Consider the following 25,000-nt stretch of genomic DNA (forward strand, 5'->3'; position numbering starts at 1 on the left):
ATTAGCAGGTGTTATGTTGTTTCAGGCACGCTCCAGAACCGGAAATTAATTGCAATGCATGAATTACACAAATAAATGTTAACGTCGGACAATAGCTATCAACAACAAAAGCAGCTATTTCCGGTCATCGTACAGATGAAACGCCGATAAACGCTGAGCGTTGGCAAACAACATATAAAGTTTTACGAAGATTACTGTTTACGAAAACATTTTTATTTTTTTAAGTTTTAGTGTAAAGCTGTTTCGTCAGAGTTAAAATTATTAGAAATCTCAACTTTGAATTTTTTATTTTTAAAACTTTAATTTTTATTTTTTAACAGTTGTGATGGGATGCAAAGAGTCTTACTTAATTTCAGTGTGTACATGTTCACGAAAACTTCCCTTTTTGTGCTCTGGCAACATTGCGGCCTAAAGAACTCAAAAACGTCAACACTAATTTTTGCAGCAAAATTTTTCTCTGCATTCTATAAGTAATTTTAACTTGAAAATTCGAGGCTGAATATACTTTCATACATATCAGAACTAAAAAGTTAATTTGGTGGTACTAGTGGAAAGATTATGGATTAATTTTGTAGTATAAACTTTGGACAAGTTATAGTTATAGTGCGAGATATAGTTATACTGATAGGTGCAACAAAAACATAACTGTTGCAGCAGCACCAGCAATTCTATTCAGGCGCTAACAACATTACAATGGCCTATCTTCAACATAATGGCGACCTGATAAATTTGAATGTTGGAGGACAGCGGTAAACTATGATTATCTGTTGGTTAAACTAACAATTGTCCAATAGATACAACTTCAGTATACATTTGTTATTTTTAGTGTGTTAAACTTTATTTTTGTCATCTTCATGGTATATTGCAGATTTTCTACATCACGTCAAACGCTGACGTGGATACCAGATACATTTTTCACAGCGCTGCTAAGCGGACGCATTTCGAGTTTACGCGATGAAACTGGTGCTATATTCATAGATCGCGATCCTTCGTTGTTCTCAATCATTCTGAACTACTTGCGAACCAAGGATATTGACATCAAAAATTGCGAAATCCGCGCATTAAGGCATGAATCGGAGTACTATGGCATTACTCCGCTGGTCAAGCGGTTAGCGCTTTGTGAAGACTTGAATCATTCATCATGTGGCGATGTACTCTTTTATGGTTATTTGCCAGCACCAATGATGCCATCAAATGATTCAATTCATACAACAGTATCATCGACAGGCCCAGTCGTCCTGGAAGACCGTTCTGGTGGTGTTAGCGATTTACCTTCTTATAGATCTTCGAACGGCTCTTATAATATGCCGGCCACATCAGGACAGATGGAACCTTGCTTGCCGTCAACTTCAACCGGGGTAATGTCCGCTTCAATCGCTAATGCTCGACCCGGTTCGATGGTGCGTGTTCCAGAAACAGCATCTACATCGAGTAGACATTCGTCATCGCATTCACGGAACTCTTCTTGGGACTTGCGTTGCGGACGACCAAACGTCAATGTCGGCGGGGAAGTGCGAAATTGGGGTCCTGCAGTTCCATCGTCTACACACTCACGTACCGCATCTCTTGATTATATGCGTCATTCTAGAAATTCATCTGCCGACCTCAATAAGATAATACGGAATGATGTAGGCCTAGTATTCAGCCCAACATTGACATCAAACTGGGTCGATCCACTACGTGTTCAAATAATTAAGGCTCATCAAAACTGGATTGCAGTAGCATATGCCCATTTCGTAACTTGTTATCGTGTTAAGGACTCAAGTGGGTGGCAAATAGTGTTCACATCACCTCATATCGATGCAACCATTGAACGTATGGCGATCAACTCAAAAGTGAATACATCCACAGCTGAACCTACTCCGAGCAAGATGGTAGCCATATCATATGGTAGTCAAATACGACTTTGGAGCATACATGAGGGAGGCAATAAGACCGATGTCGGAACTTTCAATTTAAATGTACGAGTTGAGTATTTATTTTTCATCGGCAGCCAATTAGTTGCTTTGTCTTCGTCTGGAAAAATAGGCGTTTGGCACGCAATGACACAACATTGGCAAATTCAGGACTTGGTTCCAGTGTTGTCTTTTGACTCGGCAGGATCATTTTTACTTCTTGGCTGTAACAACGGTTCAATTTATTATATAGGTACTTTGCTTGGAAAGATAAATATACTACATGCATTTCGGAAACACACCCTTAATTATAAAAATTTTCTTTACTCTCAGATATGCAAAAGTTTCCACTTCGTATGAAGGATAATGACTTATTGGTGACTGAGCTGTATAAGGATCCAAACTTGGACCCAATTACAGCAATTTCTGTATATCTTACTCCAAAAACCTCCAGTAAGTGATTAAATTGTCTATCAAGACAGAACGTTTAAACAAATCATGCTGTTTTAGGTATAAGTGGAAACTGGATAGAGATAGCATATGGAACGAAATCGGGTGCAGTGCGTATTATTGTACAACACCCGGAGACTGCCGGTCACGGTCCACATTTATTTGAAACCTTTACTGTACATCAAAGTCCCGTAACTAAGGTATGCGTTTCATAATTTCATTGTACTGAGTTGTCTTCACCGAAATTGTTCCCAGGTTACCCTCTCGGAGAAATATCTAATATCCGTTTGCAGTGAATATCATCACGTACGCACTTGGTCCTTAACACGTTTCCGTGGCATGCTGTCTACACAACCTGGATCGACACCAGAGGCCTCCTTTAAAATTGTGTCACTCGAAGCTACCGATTCACATTACAGTTATGCAGCTGGCAACGATTTTGGTCCCTACGGCGACTATGATGAACAGATCTTTGTACAAAAAGTTGTACCCGAAACGGATCAACTTTATGTACGTTTAGCTTCAAATGGTGATCGAGTTTGCATTATAAAATCGGTGGATAGTTCAACTATCACTTCTTTCTGTGTGCACGAATGTGAAGTCTCGTCTCGTATGGGGTCACGATTCATTTTGACAGGGCACTGTAATGGTGTTATTCAAATGTGGGATCTAACTACAGCGTTGGCGTTATTTTCAAAAGGTGAACCACAGCAGAATACCTTTGGCGGACCAGACACACACGAGCTTCTCCGCCTACTTGACCAATGTGAAATCAGCAATAGCCTCAGCTCAACGCCTTGTATGTCACCGTGTCTATCAGTGGTTGGAGGCATGGCAAACGCCGCAATAGCTCGTATGAAGGCGAGCAATGTAGCTCTGCTTAATCAGCTCCACAATCAGCATCAACAAACACCACTACAACAACAGCCACAAGCTCAATCACAGCAATCTACCTGCAATATGGCTGCGCAACTTCTGCCGCTACAGCATCAAACACAACAACACCAACAGCTACAACAAATGCAGCAGCAGCAACAGCAATATACTCCTCCACAACAGCCAGTATCTCAAGGCATTGGTAACAACGCTGATTGAAATGGGGAAGACGCGTGTATTTTGTCAGCAGTGGCTATTGCTGTTGCAGAGGTGGCGTTGGTTGGACGTGCCTCATCGTTGCTAATGTTTAGACTAGTAATAGAGTATGTTCGCAAATTGTTGAAAATAATGCTCTGCTCGATTATATATGTTTGCTTGTTACGTTATATCGCAGCAGCAACTGTGCAACGACATCGGAAAGGTGGAGATACTCTATAAAATTGGGGCGCCTTTCCTTAATATTTTAAAATGATTAGATGTTACTCTTATATTTTGTTGAAGTGATTTTTAAAGGTGATCATTCGTAAAATATTCTTAGGCAAATGCATTATACTCGTTTACGAAGCACACTTCTGTCTGAATATATCGAAATATACACATACAATTACCAAATTTTTATATACTTACATATGTTACTTTCTTACATTTAAATTAAAATATAAGCATGCTCATCATATACAAAATAAAATTGGATATACAATTGTAAACATTAAAATGTATAAATAAAATTTTAGACCGAAATCATCTTTTTTTTATCGAGTACTTGATTTCATGTTTAAAATTTCCCTCAAAGGGGTATTCCCCCCATTCATCCAATAATTTCGGGGACCTTGAATTAGGCTTTAATCTAATCTTGCCGTTGCAGTTGAACCGAATATTAAAATTTGGTGCCTGTGAGTTTATTTGAGATATTTCTTCGGGTGACGTGGGGGTTTCCAAAATTACATTCCATAAAATAACGCATTTAAAAACGTGTGCAGGTTTTTTTTCCAAGTATAAACACGTTTTATTAACTATACAAATTAAATATATTAATTTGTACAAATACTAAAGGAAACAAAACAATAAACAATACAAAAGTATAAAAGAACAGACATTTCTTAAAAATGATACGAATAATAAATTGTGCTATAAACTCAAGTATTACATTGGTAAGCCGCTTCTTAAATACACAAATGATTAAATGCTAATGTTTAAAACATTCAATTGAAGTCGCATTATTTGCAATAATTGTACTAAACTAGTTTGTTTAGATCTTAATCTTAATAACATCTTGCCTTGTCGCTCGGCGATTGGCGTACCGTATTACCGTTGCAATTTATTTCACATTTTGGCTGTTGTTATATTTATGCTACAGATATATAGAAATATACCGTTGTATTAAATGTGACACGTAATGATTTTTACAATATTTAATTTGTCTATGAAAACATAATAACATACATATGCACATATGTATATAAAGCCATATGTTAATGATTTATATCTTAATATGCTTCCGTAGCCGTGTGCAAGAGTGGAAATATTAAAAATATATTTTTTAAATGTACATATTGTCAGCTTGTGTTTCAGCCCAAGATTACGCCAGCGGATGTTTGACATGATTTTACGAAATATTTAACGCACATAGAAGCGTCTGAGTTTATATCAATATAATTTGGAAATATTGCGCAAAGTGTGATTTATTTGTTGTTGAATGCTAGAAGGGGGTTCTTCCCCGTCATCTTTGAAAAGAGTATACAAAATTTAAAGACAGTGGCGTCATACTCAATGATATGTACTGCTCGCATTTACTCGCACTAAAACAACAAACAAATGTATGAAATGCAAAGTGCAGTGGCATCAGCTTTGCTGTCACATCTACTTGGAAGAACTTAGTGCGTTCGTGTAGTATGGAAGCACTTCCATATAATCGTAACAAAGTATAATAATAATAATATTTATTTGTTACTACCAAATTTTTGCTCTTAGCTCAATTAATCCCTAATTAAAATACTAAACTTGAAAGTAATCATCGACTACTACATCTGTGGAATTCAGTTCACTGGTACTTTGCACTTTTGCTGATGGTCTCTCATGTCCTGCTTTTGGCGTAAGCCCATTCGCTGTTGACTTTAACAACACTGTCCTATCGGAGTTTGCAGTTGTTGTTGCTGTCGACGAGACGCTTGCACTGCCGACATCGATTATTCCTGCAGTGGCATTGTGTGTTTGTGTACGCAGCTCGTCTGGCGTTAAGGGACTACTGCTGCTCAGTTGTGTATCGGAATATTCGGTCTGTAGCCTCTCGTATGGGTTTTCATTTTCTGTATTTGTATAGCAGACGGTTTCGTAATTTGGATCTGCTTCGCTGCCGGTAAGCGATTCATATTGCGAAGATGTTGATGGAGTCTGTCGTGAACTCATCGAGCTGGCTGTGCTGCCACTACCGCTGCCGGTTAGCACGTTGGTGGATGACAAAGTGGAGCTGTTGGCTAGCAATGAGGATGAGTTGGTCGATGAAGGTGAGGTGATCGCTAGAGTATCATGTGTGCCACTAGAAATAACACTCACGCTTTGAGCAAGTGTTCCCGTTGACGAATGCAGGTTATTACTGAGTGGCAGTTCAGAGGCTGATTGCGGTATTCGCGGTGCTTCAGCAATGCGAGCATAGTGATCGGATTCTTCGGTATCTGGGGTGGCGCCAATTATTTCTGCTTTCGATTCGGCGATGCTGGCATAGTTGTGATTGGCATCGGTTGCAATTATACTATAACCACCTGTGGCTCCTTCTTCGATTTCTTCACCTTTAACTTTGCTATAGCCATCTGTAGAATCTTCGTCGACGGCCAAGGACTTTCTTTCATTAATTTTAGCATAGCCATCATCGGAGAGCCCAGTAGATTTCGGCCCTTCAAGCACTTCGTAATTGGGATCATAGTCAGAAAATTTCTTTCCGTTATCTATTTCGGAATGATTTAGTTTAGCCGGCTTCTGTAAGGTTTCATAGCCGGGGTCGCTGTTGTTCGTTGTATCAAGCGGCACGGCAATAGTCTCATAATGTTTGTCACTACTTATGTCTGACTCTATCGGTGGTTTTATTTTTGCTGAAGGCGGATTGGTAATTTGTACTAAAATAATGAAATAAAACATAATTAAATATTTATCTGGTTACTAAAGCTTTTTTGGAGACAGTGAGTGGAAAAATTTAATAATTACTTATAATTAAATGATCCAGTACAAAAGAACATGCAAACCTCGCTACTTGCTACACCATTTGTTATCGAAATCGTTTTAATAGAGTAAAACGGAATGGATTTTGTAAGTATATGGCTATGTTATATTGTATATTTATGTATATGTATGTATGTATGCCCTCATATATTAGGACCACATATATAGTGTCAAACAATTGTACATATCTCCATATGTATATCTATGTTATATATTGTATTAAACTTGTCATTCTTATTTATAATGAAGTGTAATTAATTCTTAAATTATGGTTTTAATTAAATACCTATACCATTATTTTATATTTTAAGAGTTGAAAAGTGACTTGGGTGTGAGTGATAGAAAAGAAAGAAGAAAGTCAGTGTTTTTTGTGGATGTACAAAGAAGCAAATCCTAAAATTTTACACTTGGGCAAAAGTCCTATTGTAAAAAGCATGCGAATTTCATGATCACAAAAAAAGGTTATGAAATATTATCGGAAATAAACTGGGATTAGTAACTAGCGTTTATATACTAACCGCTGCTTCCAAATAAAAATTGCTGAATTTTTCGATGACTTAAAAGTAAAACTGTTGAAATATCTCATTTACGCGCAACTAAAGGGATATTTTTTCAGTTTTGGAAATTTTATATATTTTCATAGCGAGTTGGAGGGAGTAGGAGGAGAGAGAGAAGGAAATAATTAAATCAATTGTACATCGAAATAGAATATACTTAACATACGTCAAATCTTTCTCATTTATGTACACAAACAATAAGCTATAATAGACTGCAAACTACTTACACATATCTTTTGGTTGTTCTTTATGCAATATACTGCTATAACAATCCGATTTTCGATTTTCTAAAGCTGATGATCGGTGTAATCCATCCGCAGGTATTGTTTCATAACCATGATCCTTGGCACCATAACTGTTGCTGCGGATGCGACTTTTATCGCCGGAGGCATTTTGAATCGAAAATACATTAGCACGATTCAATTCCATTAGCTCTGCTGCAGCCATGTCTAGTGGACTAATTCCGAGATGATCACCGCCCTTGCGGGCCATTACAGGAGAGCTGTTTTGAGAGGAAGTTGAGTGTTGCGACAATTTGTTTTTCTTCATCACCTGAAATTGAGTTATATTTATAAAACAGATTGACAACGCGACACTAATTCAAAATTGACAAATTTGGACTGTAGTAAATTTGGTGCTAACCTTAGCGTACATTCCTTCGATGTCTTTGGACGGACTTAGACTTTTGGTTTTATTTTTTTGCGGTGAGCTGTCGACTGCATTAGTTGATGTGGTTGGAGCGGGGATTGCTGTATTCGACACCGCTGTTAAAATTCCACTTAAATTTAATTCTCCAGTACCGCCGCCACATTCAATGACAGATATAACCGAACTTCGACCCGAGGTAATGTTCGATTTGGGTGTTGGTGGTAATGGAGAGTTGGCTTGGCGTTTTTCTGGCTTTGGTGAACCTAATGTACAGATCGAAGAACTGTTGTTTGATGACGAGGACGCCTGTCTGGAGTGCTTTTGTGTGCGCAAGCTGTCTAAAGGTGGTGGTATCGGGGTAACGTGCTCAGAAATTGGCCTAGAATGACTCTGACTACCAAATGTGGTTTGTTGATTATGGTGGTTTGATGCAGACGCTACAATCGCTGTATTGTCTGTTGATTGTGCTTTGTTAGAAAGAGCTTTATTAGAATTCGGATTTGTGTTACTGCTAATGTTATTGATTTCCACCGATACCACCATAGAGTTAGTTTGCATGGGCTGGATTTGTGCATATGTCTCCGAGCCGCTGGTGTAAATGTCAGTCAGGACATTTGGATTGCTGCGAATATTCGGATCTTCGATTGCAGCATAAGTTTCATCTGTACACGGAAATAATACAAATTAATTAATAACATTTGTGTGCATGTAAATATTTGACAAAATTGTTTATCTAACCTGAATCGTCAGACACAGTCGCATAGTGCGAATCATTTGTTTCACGGGTCAACGCTGCAACTCGCTGCGATTGCTTCGGAGGTTGCTGAGCTAGAATATTAGCTAGAGGCTCTCGAACGCTGATACTAGTGTAACCTTCTAGAGAAACCGTTATTTTTAAAATGCAATGCTTTTAAGTGTATGAATGGATTTTACTTGAAGAATCTTGGGAATCGCCACTAAAGTGTTGACCTATTATAGGTGGTGTCATATAAGGAAGATCTTGACTCGCTGAGATCATGCCTGCGATAGCCGATGCAGCTGGAATTTCAGCGTGCGATATTGAATCGTTAAGATTTTGTGAAGCACTGCTGTGGTTTGAGTTACGCGAAACTGTGCCATTTAGCTGAGGAGGCTGACTACTGTGAATGGCGTTACTATTACTGTTACCAGCAGCTACTATGGCAGCTGCAGCGGCTGCGGCGGAAGTTGACGGAGGGTTTACTTGGGCATAGGGGTGTTCCGCATTGCGAACCTTCAACATAGATTTATAGCAGATACATAATAAAAGTTAAATAGAAGGGAATATTTCGGAAAACAACTCTTACTTTAGCATAGTCATGGGGTGGATTCCTAACCCTTGAATAGGGTGAACTAATGTCATCTGCTTGGCTTATGGAACTGTGCTGAGATACGCTTATTTTTTTCTTCAAACTCGGTGCAGCTGAAATTATTAAATTTCCCGTAAATAATTATATTATACCAAAACTATAAATAATATAACTATGCATATGTGATAATTAGTACAATTAAATGAATTTACAATCATCCATTTGACTTACGACTATGATTTTGGTCGTTTTCCTCAACCAAATGGGTCTTATCCGCCACAGTCTCATAGAGTTCGGATCCGTTATCGCCATTACCTTCTACAATTGGTATGTCCGGAAGACTTCGATGAGCTGCAGTACTTGCTCTGGTAAATAAGCCAAACCATTCTAGATTGTTTTTATAAATTGCCTCTATATAATTACCGTTTTTCTGAATCAGTGGTTGAAACAGCGGAAGTATTTAAGTCCGTTTGCGATTCACTACTAGCTAACACCTTAACTTCGATTATGTCATCTGGGTTAGTCATTTTGACCATTCCTTCTAATCCTCCCAGTTCATCTCTAAAATAATAAGTATATTCATTTTGTTTAAAAAATCCTATAATAATATATTACAACATTATTCATTGTTGCAAGAATATTAAAAGTGTCATTATGGGATTGGTGGCTACACATATACACATTTATTCATGCAATGTGCCCTGCGTTGCACTTTATTTGTTGACGTAGTCATTGTGGCGACATTCTATGAGAAATTATGTGAATATATATGTATGCATACAATATCGACGAATTATTGTTGTTTGTGCTCCTAAGCTTCAAATTCCAATTAGCACACGGATATCTCAAACAGGAAGGTTTCTTTAAAACAAAATTTACTACTACATTGGTCAATTCGACTTACTTTGTAGGTTGTCGCTTGCACCACAGACACGCCGCCATTAGCACCATTGCCGTCAATGTTACATTCACTGTTAGCAAAACAGCGTAGTAAAACGCTGCATCTCCAGTACTTTCCCTCGACTTCATTGTGGCCAAAGTGGTTTTGCTGCCGTTTACAAATAATCTTAAAGAGTCGCTTCCTTTGCGCTTTTAGGCTGATTTTGATTATATTAGTATTTTTTTGGACTTTTACTACATTTGAAATTGTTTGCACTAATACTTATCGTAATGCACACTCATGAAGTGACTTGATGCACCTTTCACTCTTGAATAAAAACATAAATAAAATTGGTTTTTTTTATTGTCTACACTGTTTTTCAGATGCAGATGACTTACATTTTTCATTGCACGATTTCGAACCGTTCTTTAGTTGAAAGTACATTTTTAGTTGTTTGGAATCGGTTTTATTATCCAAAAGCTAAAGAAAACAAAAATTTTCAACCAACTTTAATATTTTGCACACGCACACACCCGAAGCTCGACGCTGACAGAATCGCAGTTGCGTCGACGTCGTTGGTTGTCAAAACGAAGTGGCTGTCATATTTTCTTTTATGTTGCCACGTTTTTAAAAAGTAGTAAGATATTTCTCAAACAAACAAGGAAAGTGTTTACTTCAAATAAATTATGCTGCACGATATTGTAATGATGGTCATTGCCTTGTTATATTAACAACCTTTTTAAAATATCCTGAATGATGCTGAAGACCTCACCAAATGTGAGTACTAACTTTTTAACATTCAAAGTGGAACTGCCAATTTCAGTTTCAAATTGAAAGCTCTATAAGTTGGAGATCCCTTAAGATATATGCGTTGATTATTGATTATCATTGAAATAGTGAACTAACTCCTCGTAATTAAGTTTTGAGTGACTCGGGACTTACTTCACTTTTATAGTGAGTAACGGTACATATTTGTTCCTTGAATAAACTAGTAGCGACATCTATGATGCTGTAGTGGTACCAGCATCGAAAGACATGATAAATTGTGAGCTCACTACGAAAATATTTTTATTTTGCATATTATAACACCATTATTACAATGACCGACTCTTGTATAACTGTACCTTACACATCGCTTGACGATTGACCAAAGCTCTTCGACCAGTTTTTGTGTATGTTTTGGTGACATCCTTAAAATGGTGGACCCTCAAAGTTTTGAACCGTAATTGATTTTTATTAGAAACTCTTGCAGAACAGAACTTTGCTTCGAGGTTTGCTATTGCTTCCCACGTTATTAGAAAACAACCCATTTCTATGTTGATAGGAGCAGATATGGAATATAGGTCCTGCACCCAAGTCTACCTACAAACGCTTATCAACAAACGAATATACATATTGAAATCTATATAAGCATAGTAGAAAGTTGAAATTTTTGAAATATGACTATTGCCGAATAAAACACATTCCTGCACAATTAAAAAAAAACACAATTATTTTGATACAATGACACCTAAGCATGAAAGTGAAAATTGTACTTGTTTAAGATATGCTCTTTTTAATTTACACATTTGAAAAATTTTATTTTTGGGAATGGCTAAAATTAGAAGGTAGATTTCTCAACGCTGAGAAATTGCCCTTTGAGAAGAAATAGCGTCAGTTGTGTTTTTATATTCGATTGGAAGTGCATGCGAATATTCCGGAAAATTTCGAGTGTTTCGATTTATACTTGAATATAGTACATACATACATATACATATGTATGTACGTATTTATTGTTTATGGAATTATGAGTCTGTAAATTACGGCATATAGCGTCGATACAATTGTATCGCCATCAGACTGCTTAAATAACTCATAGAAACAAGTGAATTCGTTTGAAGCTCAACACGTTTTTTGGACAAAAAGTATCATTGTATTTGGTTCCGAACTTAATCCTCCAGAAATAATGGCAGTGATAGAGAAACAATCATCAGAACAGCATGAGGGCGATGTCACTTGCTTAGCATACCACAACGGCCAGCTGTTTTCTGGCGGCGCCGATGGCAAAATCAAAGTTAGTACAATGCTTAATTAGTGGCATTGCAGATGAAATGCAATAACCAACAAAATATGTACAAATACTAAAGTCCCATATGTCAAATTAGTTTCCCGACAATTCATGGGAACATATGCAATGTTGTTGTAGAATGCGTTAACGTAATTCCAATGAATGTTCACTTTTACAGATTTGGGATAATGATTTGAATCTAATTAAATCCGTGGATGCGCATGACAGTTACATATACGCGATGGCAATAAATTCGAATAACGGTAAACTATACTCCAGCAGCTGTGATGGTTGTGTGAAATTTATGGCACCACCCTACGACCAAACAGAGCAGCTTTTCTGCTGCGACGATGCTATCCAAGCGATGTACTGTGACGGTGATATTTTGTATACGGGCGATGAGAAGGGGGTAGTTACGAACTGGATAGATGATAAAATCAAATTCAAATATAATCTGGTTGAAGAGGTTAAGTCTCTGGGGGCTGAGAAATCTCTTATATATACAGTTCGAGATTTGGACGTGGTGGTGTCGGACATGATTGCCGGCAAATCGGGCAAATACAGCAACAAGGCTGTGTTGCCGGGCAAATCGCCGTTGGCTTTAGTTGGTCCTGTGATCGATGATAAACGAACTTTCCTTGTGTTCGCCGATCGTAGTGGGAAAGGATTGTCTCTCGTGAAGAATCTGCCACAACAAAAATTCGAAAGTGTTTGGAATTTAACGGTAAGTAATAATAAGATGTGATAATTTCGCGCAAACCAACTTTAACGTTCGTTAAATCGAATTTCGGGAACGGTATATTTGCGCAAGCTTTCGGTGGTTACATTGTTTCGGTTCATGCCAGTTGGGACGACGATCACATTTGTAAATATTCTACAAACAGATGCAAGCACGGTCAGATTGTCGAAATTCCAGTGAATTCGGGTCCGGTGGTAATTTAATCGAAAACGACCAAGATAAAACATCCCTGCGGGAGGACAATAAAAGTAATGCTTTCAAAAACCTTTAACATGTATATATATGTATGTATGTATATGTATATATGTTTTGCGGGCACAGACCACCTACACTCTAACGTATTAATCTGTTACTCGTTTCTAAGAAGTCAACCCGTCGAAACCGGGCGTTTCCCTGGACATCTGCTTTACGTCTTCTTGCATACATGAAGAAAAAACTCATCACTTTCCAGTTCCAATCTGAATTGTGTTTTATATTTTCAGAATTGCCACGAGTTGATCATTCAAGCGATCTGCGGAGACGAGAACACCGTCTTCAGTGGCGGCTATGACAACAAGGTAAAAGGTTGGACCAATTTGGAACAGACGATACCCACTCCGCTTGGCGAAGTAGAGGTCGGCAGTTGTGTGAATGCCCTGGTGTGTAGCGGGAACAAACGGGTTTACATTGGAGCATCAGATGGTTTTGTGCGAAGAGCCAAATTTGTTTAGTTTTAATAATAAAAGACCGACTGCTGTTCTATGATAACAAATTTCAGAAAAAAATATTACATTAAGATTTATAAGCGAACTTAGTCTAAATCTGTATATTTTATTGGAAGAGGAAGACAGAATGGCAGGTTAGCTAAAAAAAACAAGTATTTTTGTTGAAAATATTTTTTATTAGCTGCTCTTGGGTTGTTTTGCAAAAAAACATTTATATTTTAACAAGTTGCAACATTTTCCACTTTCTTGTACTTTACAAAATGTCTGTTGCTAATTGAATTCATAAGCAGTATATTAAATAATGTTTACAGTTTCTTTCAGCATAGCTCTTTCCATCACCATTCACATAAGCTTGTCCATATACTGGAATTTCCATATTATATTTTCATAAATTAAATCTATAAATATCACAAAAGGTAGTGTGCACTTAAAAATGTGGTACAAAACGAAATAAAACATTTGAATTTCTATGTACGAGCATATTTATGTACGTTGTAATGAGATTTGCTGTACGATTGCGAATTTCGCACTTTTTATTAAGTTAAGTTCATGTTAAGTCAAGATCAGGTTACGATAATTTGTGCCGAGGATTGAAAACGTAAGATGGCCAAGTTTAATAACTTTCGTTTAATGCGCGAATTTATATTTTTTGCTTCCACCGTTGTTTGCTAGTAAAACACATACGCACACACACTTATTCAAATAAAAATATTCAATATAACCTCATCAGTATTTTTTGTCATTTTGAGGATTGTCCTTATGCTTGGTTTTTTAAGATTCTCCACGCTTGAGTCTCCAATTGTTTTCTAGATTAAGCAAGCTTACTCATAACTTAAATTTACATGAAAATACAATTTAGTTACGCAATCGATAACGTTTCTGCTCTGCCGCAATCACTAAATACTGTAATTTGCTCAGTTATTGATATAAATAATTTTTTGGTCTATCTGATGGTATTTATTTATACTATATAGTAGATATATCGAAACACATGTAAACAGTAATATTTCTAACACATCCACTTAAATATTAAATATTTATATGCAACTTTGGTTTCGCAAAATGCCGTTAGCTCATTGCGGGACATTTAATACTTTGTTTTGTAACTCTGTATAATACATTTAATATTTAACTACCAACAATCTGCAGATCTACTTCTTTTTGTACAATTCCCACGACCCGTGCCCTAAATCCCTGCAGCGAACTAGTTACGAAAAACACGAATCGAAAATGAACTGGTCCGAAGCTAACGGATTTTTGCAATTATAAAATAGTTTTGACATCAATTATTTAATCCGATTATGTATATTTATAAAGTAAAATGAAATAAAATTTCGAGCTACTAAAATTAGTACTTCTAGTTTAAGTCCATTTACAGCACTAAATAAATCAACCTGATAAAACTTTTTCAGAAAGCTATGTGTGGTGCATATGGAATACCGTATTTTTAAGGGGCTATACCAGTGTGATGCATGAAAAATTAGCCGAATTTCGTGAATTTTTTTAAGAGAAAGTACGCCATTGAATATTTCAAACTTCTTTGAACGTAATAAGGTAGATATTCAGATTTTAAGATTTTTTTTTTTTACAAAAATGTTAAAAAATAACGGAGTTATGGGCTCTCTTCGGAGGTGCCAAGAAAAAAGTGCCCCAACTGCTATCATAATTCCGGCCGAATAAGTAGTTGAAACAAAAAGAATGTGAGAAGTTTATTAAACTTAAAAATATTTCCTATAGAATGACCTACGATTTTTGAACAATATCAAAAATTAACAAAATTACGTAATTTTGAAAAAAAAAATCGTTTTTTTGGGTAAAAATGGTAAATAGGTCGTTTTTTTAATGCCAAATTGACAATTTTTAACCAATCAAAAAGATCGTAGGTCATTGTATAGTAAATATATTCAAAAATACTCAGTTTTAATTTGAAGTTGATCGGTTCATTTCTCGTTGAGTTATGACGCCAGCAATTTTGAAAAATGTCGTTTCGAGAAAAACGCGTTTAAAGTTTCCCTTATACATATACTCGTATGTATGTTTGCACCTAACTAGTTCATTCCACTGCAGGGATCCTAAGTAATTTTTGTGCGTAGGTAAGAGGGATTACAAAATACCCGTATTTGCCAATAACTCCAAAGTGTTTCGCCACTCAGTTGGCTGTCACCCATCTACTGCGTCAATCGGCCAATTCTTTTCCGAAAGGCAGTTACACAATTTTTCCACAGATAATTTTTTTATAGAATCTTCTTCTTTACTGGTGTAGACACCGCTTACGCGGTTATAGCCGAAAGCACACAACAGCCTCTTTTGTAGAATACTTGGGAGTATATTGCATATGTTGCGTAATGGTTCCTACCGTATGGAAACTTTTGAAAATGTAAGAAATGTCTAAGGTAGAAGTTATTTGAGAATAGTGAGAACCCCCTTTATTTAATTTTCGGGCGAAAGCAGCGAAGTATCCACTTTGTAGCTTTGCTTTTGCTAAACGAATGAGGAACGCACATTAACTCGGTCGTTCCACATACCATCACTTTTCCTTTGCATATCTATGGCTCTTTCGACCTAACCTAGTTTTCCATTTTCATAAATATCAAATAAAGTATATTTTTATAACTAAACTCATATTCATAATGCATATTACATAGGGTATTTGAACAAGATCCGCTTGGATAGTTTATACAAGTATTGCTTTTTGACTACATGTCTATTTAACTAGCACATCTGATAACTACGTATGGTATGTACATCAATTTAACACATACATATGCATATTTTAATACAAAATTCAAATTTATCTTTGACTAAGTGTTATGAGGTGATGCTATCTACGCATGCGATCGCACATGTTTGCTCAAGTTCAAATACATAATTAGCTAAATATATTTAAGTACATACTTCTTCAACGACCATTGGTCTACTCTGCAGTATGTATGTATGTGTGGCTTATTCGGCCGTCATAGAATTTTACATAATGATGTTTTCGCTAACTTTAACTTACAAATTCATATCACATAAACTGTTTGAAGTGCTCTCGTTTGCTGAGTAAGGTAGAAAGAAGCACGAGCTGCTGATATTACACTACAAATTTTCCATGGTACACATGCTGTTATGCCTGTGAGCAGGTGGTGTATCATGGACGAGGAACACAAACTTACTACATTTTTGCATGAGCGCTCCCCACTTTGGCGTACTACACGTAGTAGGCGTCGAAGGGATCGCGCTTGCGGTAACATGGAATCACACATTCCAGTGTATTGCGGAACGCTTCGCGAAAGTCCCGGTTGAAATAGGCATAGATCACAGGGTTCAGTGTGGAGTTGGAGTAGCCGATCCAGAAGAGCACCACGACGACCGCATCCGGGCAAGGGCAGGCCGCACCGCACAAAGAAGTTATTACATACCTTCAAAGGAGCAAAACAAAATGCCAAATGGGAAACATATTTATATACTTAGTATATAGATGTATAGTATATTGGTAAATGTTATTGTGAAAAGTTGTATAGAGATGGGTTGCTGCTGTCGAATTATTTACTTTGTTAAATTGTCAATTATGGTTCTACTCACCACAGGAAGAAAGGCAGCCAGCAAAGCAGGAACACACCCATTATGATACCCAAAGTCCGCGCAGCTTTGTGTTCAGCCTTCCAGCCTTTCGTCGGTCGCACCGAGCCGCCTAGAAAGTACGAAAATTTCATCCATGTAAATCCAAGCACACTTCTAATCAAAGGTTATTCCAAATAAAATGTGTTGACACGCGCATTCGTACATATACAATATATACTATGTATTTAGTATTTTTAGTGTAGTGCAACATAAAACTTTAAAGTTTGCAAAACATATAGTCAGCTACATTCTAGATTAGAGGAAACAACTTCAAGCAAGCATTTAAGCAAGATTTCTGGAGTTCAAAATAGGCTATGAAAGATAAGATATGCTGTGATATATACTCGTATGTGGTATATGTGCTATGTACTCGTATGAGGTATTAACGAAGAGCAATGTAAGTGAGTATTTACAATGGTACTGATAACGGTAAATGCCTTTTTGAGACAATAAGTGATAGTAAATATGTATAAGCAGATAAGATCAATGCGAACTATTACAAGCGAACGAGAGAGTTAGAAAAGGACGCAAAGAGCGAAGCACCAATAAAGTTTACCAAAATTTAGACCCATATGAAAACAGAAAACTTAGTCGTTATACAAGTACATATTTTCAGAAGAATCTATTTACCGTGTGTGCATTTATCCCTTTAAATTTTATGACTGATAGAATTATGTATCACAATTTTCATACTTTTCGTCAAATAAATTTTAATGCTATTTTAACCCATGTAGATCTGATTTACCAATTTTTATTAATTTTATTCAATTTAACAAAACAAATGTCCAAAGATGGCTGGTTAAGTTCTGGTTAAAAAAAGCTTCTCTACCGAAAAAGAATTATTGGTTAAGTTAACCAGAACTTAACTGACAGATGCTAACCAGACATATAGAAAACGGCCCTAAATATGACCGTATATAGAAATCGCCTGTTCATTCTATTAAAATTTGACTTTTCTTGAAAAAGTCAAGATAATAATATTTTCTTTGAAGAGAATTGGATTTGTAAGATTTGTTATCGACTCCACAGCTAATGAGAGAACATGCAACATTTTTCAACATTGGAGTTCGGTTGGTGATAAGACAATACGAAATCCCACACAGGAAACGGCATTGATATATGCAAAATAGTTTAAAATTGAATACTTTTTAGAAAAAAAATATCTATAAATATAAATAAAAAATTAATTAAATAATTATATTAAATTATTTCATACCTAACAGCTATTAGAGAAGGTCGCTACATATGGGAAACACTTATAAGTACAATAAGATGAAAAGGAGGAATAATAGGGCTGGTGTGTCTCATAAATAACCGAACTTTATATTTCAATCATACAACATGTAGCGATCTCTGTCGCAACAGTAAAAAGTGACATTTATCCTCTTTCAAATTCAACTCATTTCATATAAATCGGCTGACAGAAAATAAAATTTTGAGTTAAACTTAAAAAAAAGTCCTTACGACTTTTACTACTAGAATATTGGCTGAAGGAGTAAGCCCAAGAGAAAAAATTAAGGGATTTCTCTCATTAACAATCCTCCGTACTCGCCTGATCTATCACCATGTGACTACTTCCATTTCTTAAACTGAAAAACAAAATGAAAGAACCATTTTATGATTCATCCTAGCATTTCAAGCAGCCGGAACCGAGGTGCTGAAGAACATTCTTATAAATGACATAAAAAAACGTATTCATGCGCTGGTAGAATATTCCAAATGTTGTATTGAGTCTAATGGAACCTATTTTGATTAAATAATTATAATTAATACAGTACATTCTATATTCAAAAGGTTCGGTAATTTCTGAGACATCGCGTGTAAGTAAAATTTACATATTTTGTTAGAAACATTATAGAATATAAGATATAAATAAGTTCCCTAAACACCTAAGTCCCATGATAGATATATATTATTTAAATGTAGTTACAATATAACACAACTAGATTTTAAAAAAGTAAAGAAGGACTAAGTTCGAGTGCAATCGAACATTTTATACTCTTGCAACATTCAGGGATCAAAGCCAGCCAAATTACAGCTTGAACGGACGGACAACTCGACTCTTCCCATATCTATTTGAATTAGTTTTGGGTAATACGTAACTATTATGCTCTGGAGCAACATGTTGCAAGAGTATAAAAATGTGACTCATATTTATAGCAACGGTATTAAACGTTCACTGAGGGTACATTTATAGTTTCCTTTTATGAAAAGTCGGATTTTTCAGAGTTGCTAGGGTTCATGACTTACGTATCTCAACAGTTTCAATAGTGCTGCATCGGTACCCATCGTCGGGTTTATGAGGACTTTTTTTAAAACGTACTTGTATACCTAAGTTACCTGCGAGTATATACGTGTATAGGCATAAGAATTTATTTACTTGAATATAACATACTTACTTATGTATAGTATACATAATACGACAATAGTCACTTCTACAAAAAGATATTTATATGTATTGTTTCCAATATAATTGGTGCAATGAACACAAATAGTAGGTGCTTCTCGGCGCTAAATATATACAGTCCAACTGTTGGATTATTTCTTCTTGGGATCATAATTATATTAATTAAGAAAATATTAAATTAATAGTTATGCATCCAAAGGAAACAATTACAATCCAATCATTTCGGAATTATGTACCAGATCTTAAAATAGTATACACAACATAAGTAACATTGTGGGATCGTTCATACACTTACCCATATACTTATATACAAGAAAGGAACGATCTTCTAATAAGATATATTTTTTGCATTACACAAGCTCTCTAAGAACATTCTTATATTAGCGACTGATCCCTCCCCTTAAAATCTCATAAAAATTGGTTGGTGAGCTGTTGACGGCTCTACACTCACTTGAGCTTTGTTATGGTATTATAAAGTCGAACGTTTTCGGAATCTCTAAACGCATTATATGGAAGTGTAGGTACCACAGTTAATGAAGCTGACGTTATTACCACAGATTTGAAAAGGTTCGTTTTGGAAGCCCAAAGTTGTTCAGATGCCTTATTTTTTTAGTCTAAAACAAATCTTACCAATAGCTCAAATATACTTATTGTATAAATTTTATTCGTGATTCACCAATGTGAAGAAATTTCTCTTCTCTACTTATAGATAGCTTACTTTCCTGATCCCCTTATGAAAACTGGTTCAATTGAAAGAATGCTAAATCATCATTATGTCTACGGACTTTGAGAAAACAGAACCCCAAACATCGTTCTCTATCATTTCAGGCGGTATATTTGGTTACATTAGTCCATCTTCCATCCGCGCCCTCCTAACTTTGGCGAATCGAATTTGAAATAACTTTATATAACATAATTAAGCAAACACTTACATAGTAATATTTATATATTAACCAATCAGTTATTGTTATTATTTGTAATAAAAAAATATAATATTTACATACATACATATAGAGATAAAAGTGTTCACATAGAGATTAAAAAATGTAGAAAACGAGTTACAATTACGGTAAAATAGTTTTTCAATAGGCAAACAGTTGCATGACACCAAAAGACTGGAATGGCTTATAGATAATATATAAAAAGCAAGAATAACGGCTTAACAGAAAGCAATTCGATATGCATATGTACATGGAGTACTGTCTGAAAAATTTGTTTTGTCCGGATTTAGTAAGTCAATCGAAAATCATATGTACAGACCAGTTCTTCAACTCCACTGATGCATACACTTTCCCTCAGTACGCGTTCTGTACAAAATTCATTTCGGTGATAGGATTAGATAGTTAGCGATTAGTTAATGGATCGTTTTCCATAGCGACGCAAATGATTTTGAAAAATTTTGACTTTATCTCTGCGAGAGACCGTCCAAGCATGTTCTCTACAGGTACGTTTCTAATTGGTACTAAGTGTATACTTACTCTTGTATGTACACTCTCGTATGCAAGTGAGAATATAGGATGTGAATGCAAATAATATTTCTACTAATTACAGATGCTACAAGTAAGTGAAAAGTACAAGCAGCGGTTTGATATCTATGGCCGATCATTTACATAAATATGCATGTCTGTATGTGTTTGAATGCATCATTTTTGTTATATTGATATTTTTCATGTACATATGTAGGAGTATGTATGTGACCTTTGTACACATCTCCGCAATCACGTGCTCGTTTTAACAACACTCACTCACCGGTAGCGCCGCACTGGCATTCCTCCGACCTTCGCTGGCGGTTCTTGCGTTTGTGCCACCAACGATTCGTGTGCCAAAAACGTTTGTCGCTTCGACTGTGACCCTGTCCCTGACCGCCGGGAACTGGTAAACGCAATTGCGGCCTCGTATTGGCGCCGCATAATTGGCACTTAACGGCCGCCTTATTGCCTTTCGCGTTGGCCATATCGGTGCTCTCGTAGCCGACGTTCACAGTATCGAAGGTGATGCACTTGGCTTGGTTGCCACTACCAGTCTTTTGTTCAATCATATTAATGGCCTCTTCCTCATCGACAAATATGCAGATTCCGCCGCGTCGTTTGAGTGACGACTTTTGCGAGAAATCGACTTCTGTTGGCCGCTGCGGCTCTGTTCGTATGTTTCGGTTGTGGCAGAACAGTCAGTGGTTACCGTTAAACCGTTGCAGTTGGGATGGTAGAGATTCAAGTGGTTACACATAGACACACACATATTCGAGATAAGGTTGGTTGGTATTACAGGGCGGATTTTGAAGTTAACAGTTAGTTGGTTCATTGGTTGTTGATTTGTTGTTGTTGGTGGAAGTACGAAAAATATACAGGGCGATATATTGGAATGTTAATTATTTACAAATACTCGATAGGGTGGAGGTAGGGGACTCAATAGCTCTATGACAAAACTAGTTGCAAGATACAGTGGGACAAAAGGCGATAGAGGGGGGCGATAAAAAAGATGATTAAATGTTCAATTTAGAGAGTATGAAAGTATGCAATTGAAATATGTAAACATATTTACAATAAGGATGTAATGTAAATTCATAGCATGCAGAACATGCGTGTTTATTTCTTATGCCGGCTAGATATTCATTTTCAGATGGTCTGGCAGAAGCAACGTTGGATAGAAATACTTTTAACGAATATTTGTTATGATATGTATTTAGGCGACGTGTGTCAAAGGGGGTTTGGATAAAGATGTATCGCTCCTTGTTGATTACTTTCAAGGATAAAATTTACGTCAAACTCAACCAAGAAAATGAAATTTTCGAAAAAGAATTGAGACAGCAAAATATTTAATTTTTTTATGATTATGCAGTCAATATATTGTTATTGTTAGATGTTTATATGTGACCACAAAATGTGCTTTACGTCTAGGGGCATTAACACAAAATAATTTCCATAATTTACGCTAACTTCAGTTTTCGATGTACAGGGCTTGTCCGGAAAGTAATAGGACTGAGTCGATTTAAATAAATTTATTGAACTAATCGTTGCAATACTTTAAAAACTTTCAAAATAGGCTCCATCTGCGTCCATGCAGCGCTGTCAGCGCGATTTCCAAACATTGAAGGCGTCACGGAAGACATTCTCCGGAATAGCCTTGAGAGCCGAGGTGCATGCTGCTTGTATCCCCACCATCGTCTCAAAATGCTTGCCTTTCATCGGCCTTTTCGGGCAAGGAAACAAAAAAAGTCCGGGTCCACATCTGGGCTGTAGGGCGGCTGCGGAAGCGTTGGGATGCCGGCCTTCGTTAGGTATCTGTTCACAAGAAAGGCGGTGTGAGCTGGGGCGTTGTCGTGGTGTAACTTCCAATCGGCTGTCATTTCTTGTCGGATCCGATTCACCCTTCGTTTGAATCTCTTGAGAACTTCCACGTAAAACTTGGCGTTGACGATTTGTCTAGCAGGAACAAATTCATTGTGGACGATGCTTTTGATGTCAAAAAAAACAATAATCATCATTTTCACTTTGGATTTGCTCATTATTCTCGTTTTTGGGCGAGGAGACGCCGGCGTGTGCCCCTCGGAAGATTGCTTGGCAGATTTACCGAGTTTTACACAGCATTTAATCGCGTTCTTCTGATCTAGCGAACGCTGCACTTTCCGGACAAACCCTGTATGTGTCTATTAATACTGATACCGATACAAGAGGAAATCGGCATTAACATAGTTTTAACTCTTGGATACCAAATACTATATAACAGTTTTCGTTATTCCTTCGGAAAAATTAAAGCAATTAGTTAGCACTGTGTGGTATAACGACTTTCTACTAAAATTTTGCTATATCAGTTCCTGTTCCATTTTTTCACATATTCGTGATATTATTCCATTATATTTGTAAGTATATAATTCGCAAAAAAATACCAGATATTTTTAAAGGAAGGTTATGGGACCTCTTACGATGTCATCTTGATCATTACTAACAGCAATTATCAAAACATTCAAGTTTTCATTGATTTCTATAGCTTTTGGTCGAATGCGTCCAATGCTCACGGCGAACGCAGTATTCACGTACTTCAATATCACTAATGTCTCATAGGTGTATGTGTGTTTTACCACTTTACGAGTTAACGACATGGAGAGGCAGACAGTGAGACTTGTGAGGCAAGTTACAACATCTACATATATATGCATGTATGTGTTTATATATTCAAACGAAATTAAAAGAAATTAACTACAATGAAATCAGAATCAAAGTAACAACAACAAAGGTACCTAAACATAGCAAAACACAAATGGAAGGATCAGAATAGAGGAGGTGGAATGCTCTTGTGACCACCAGTACGCGTTACCAACATACAAACCCCACGCGGACCGCAAGAACCATGAACACTATCGCGTTCATTTAACCAGTTTGAGGTCATGACGACAACTGAGACCCGTCTAATTGGCGCAATTACGCGCGTACTTGTAATATAAATCTGAATTACCCATACATACGAGTATGCATATAAGTGTTTTACCAATATGTCAGGAGTGCAAACTCACTTGGGCTCAGTTATGAGCAATGACTTTAACTGGCAACCGATTGGCGGCATGTCTATAATAACCGGTTTTAGGTTGCAGAGCCGAGCGATTTGTACTCGTACAATGGCGAGTTTGTGGGTGGAGGGGCAGAAGGACATGGGAAAGTGGTGGTAGTGGTATAAGTGATGACGATATGGACGTGGTGTGTACTGGTTTCGATACGTGGCTGGTGGTGTTAGCAGTTTGTGCGCTATTTGTTATGATATATTGACTTCTAAAGTGAAAATCGTGCACTACTTACTTGCTGAGCTGGTCGATACTCGACCCATTGGTATGTAGCTACGGCTATCACTGTTGTCCTGTGAAAAATTAATGACATTGACACCATACGTCACCACCGACGCCTGACGTTTGCGTGTTGATTGACCGTTGCTGCCGTTATAAGCTCCGCCTCCTGCTAGTATGCTGGGGCGATGACGTATTGTTGTGGATGTTGTTTCTGGCTCGCTGTCGTGACGTTTGAATAACGGTGAAGTCAAGTCTTTCTCATTGGTGGTGAGTAGACCACCATCACCACCGTCGATGTCGCCATTACTGCCGCTGTGCAACGAAGTGGGCGAGAGTGTAGAGTCTAGTATAATTTCTGGTTTTGGCGACTTGCATTGCGACACTTGTGATGGTGTTGCGTGCACGGCCAAGGCTTGTTGACTCTGAGACGTCGGCACTGACAATGAGGTAAGTACGTCCAAGGATAATGTGGCCGTGTCACTGGTGAAGGGATTGCTTGTTGGTGAGTTGTTTGGGAATGGTTGCAGAGTTGCTGTTGGTGGCGGTGAGAGAAAGTAGACATTTACAGTATTACTCAGCGCGCTTGGGAAGGCATTAGCCTTTGTTGTCGGTAGATTTTGTGCGGAGTTGAAGTTTGGTGTTGTCGGTGGGGACATGAGAAAGTTAGTGCTATTCTTTGTCACTAAAACTTGATCACTGAGTGTGCTGAGTCGCTGTTTAATCTGATTTGCTGACTTTCCTGACTTGGATTCGGTAGAGTTGGACGACGAAAGGAACCGACGATGTGGCGAATCGATTGTGGTAGTCCCTAGTTCTGCAATGGGAAAACTAAGAGAGCGGAAGAGCTCGACCAGGTCGGTGCGCGAGGTAATGAGA

At 37.1% G+C, this 25,000-nt stretch overlaps 4 protein-coding genes across 7 annotated transcripts; 2 read left to right on the forward strand and 2 right to left on the reverse strand.

Moving 5' to 3' along the window:
• Positions 1-405: 405 nt before the first annotated feature.
• Positions 406-3,962, forward strand: LOC105232530 (SH3KBP1-binding protein 1). Its single transcript, XM_011214236.4, has 5 exons — positions 406-749; positions 869-2,148; positions 2,229-2,348; positions 2,406-2,545; positions 2,601-3,962. Exons 1-5 carry the CDS (start codon positions 694-696, stop codon positions 3,438-3,440), a joined length of 2,436 nt encoding a protein of 811 aa, XP_011212538.2. The 5' UTR covers positions 406-693; the 3' UTR covers positions 3,441-3,962.
• Positions 3,963-4,202: 240 nt separating this feature from the next.
• LOC105232531 (hypothetical protein) lies at positions 4,203-11,316 on the reverse strand. Of its 3 annotated transcripts, XM_011214238.4 has the most exons (10): positions 10,246-10,405; positions 9,872-10,174; positions 9,391-9,528; positions 9,199-9,332; positions 8,965-9,080; positions 8,573-8,891; positions 8,378-8,515; positions 7,634-8,301; positions 7,219-7,543; positions 4,203-6,331 (listed from the first exon to the last, which is right to left on the reverse strand). In XM_011214238.4, exons 2-10 carry the CDS (start codon positions 9,994-9,996, stop codon positions 5,217-5,219), a joined length of 3,078 nt encoding a protein of 1,025 aa, XP_011212540.2. In that variant the 5' UTR covers positions 9,997-10,174; positions 10,246-10,405; the 3' UTR covers positions 4,203-5,216. The 3 variants fall into 3 exon arrangements, with proteins under 3 accessions (XP_011212540.2, XP_049318076.1, XP_011212541.2); XM_049462119.1 differs by having other exon boundaries at positions 9,872-11,316; XM_011214239.4 differs by having other exon boundaries at positions 8,378-8,512; positions 9,872-10,408.
• A 180-nt stretch (positions 11,317-11,496) lies between these two features.
• LOC105232532 (E3 ubiquitin-protein ligase TRAF7) lies at positions 11,497-13,422 on the forward strand. Its single transcript, XM_011214240.4, has 3 exons — positions 11,497-11,900; positions 12,073-12,618; positions 13,116-13,422. Exons 1-3 carry the CDS (start codon positions 11,793-11,795, stop codon positions 13,341-13,343), a joined length of 882 nt encoding a protein of 293 aa, XP_011212542.1. The 5' UTR covers positions 11,497-11,792; the 3' UTR covers positions 13,344-13,422.
• Positions 13,423-14,973: 1,551 nt separating this feature from the next.
• LOC105232537 (octopamine receptor beta-3R) lies at positions 14,974-25,000 on the reverse strand (the record flags this gene model as incomplete). 2 transcript variants are annotated; one of them, XM_049462121.1, is given in 4 exon segments in its annotated part: positions 14,974-16,738; positions 16,902-17,010; positions 21,097-21,483; positions 24,138-25,000. In XM_049462121.1, coding segments are annotated over 4 exon segments (1,570 nt in total), but the record flags the coding sequence as incomplete, so codon positions are not given.

Source organism: Bactrocera dorsalis, unplaced genomic scaffold, assembly GCF_023373825.1.
Source record: "Bactrocera dorsalis isolate Fly_Bdor unplaced genomic scaffold, ASM2337382v1 BdCtg300, whole genome shotgun sequence".
Taxonomy (NCBI): domain Eukaryota; kingdom Metazoa; phylum Arthropoda; class Insecta; order Diptera; family Tephritidae; genus Bactrocera; species Bactrocera dorsalis.

Excerpts from the sequence above, each read along its gene's own strand:
- LOC105232532 (XM_011214240.4), top strand. The coding sequence starts at position 11,793 with ATGGCAGTGATAGAGAAACAATCATCAGAACAGCATGAGGGCGATGTC. Across the intron at positions 11,901-12,072 it reads GCGCCGATGGCAAAATCAAA|ATTTGGGATAATGATTTGAA; the intron begins GTTAGTACAATG and ends TCACTTTTACAG. Across the intron at positions 12,619-13,115 it reads AAAGTGTTTGGAATTTAACG|AATTGCCACGAGTTGATCAT; the intron begins GTAAGTAATAAT and ends TTATATTTTCAG.
- LOC105232531 (XM_049462119.1), bottom strand. The coding sequence starts at position 9,996 with ATGAAGTCGAGGGAAAGTACTGGAGATGCAGCGTTTTACTACGCTGTT. Across the intron at positions 9,333-9,390 it reads ACCACTGATTCAGAAAAACG|AGCAAGTACTGCAGCTCATC; the intron begins GTAATTATATAG and ends CTTATTTACCAG. Across the intron at positions 7,544-7,633 it reads TCGAAGGAATGTACGCTAAG|GTGATGAAGAAAAACAAATT; the intron begins GTTAGCACCAAA and ends ACTCAATTTCAG.
- LOC105232530 (XM_011214236.4), top strand. The coding sequence starts at position 694 with ATGGCCTATCTTCAACATAATGGCGACCTGATAAATTTGAATGTTGGA. Across the intron at positions 750-868 it reads TTGAATGTTGGAGGACAGCG|ATTTTCTACATCACGTCAAA; the intron begins GTAAACTATGAT and ends GGTATATTGCAG. Across the intron at positions 2,149-2,228 it reads CGGTTCAATTTATTATATAG|ATATGCAAAAGTTTCCACTT; the intron begins GTACTTTGCTTG and ends CTTTACTCTCAG.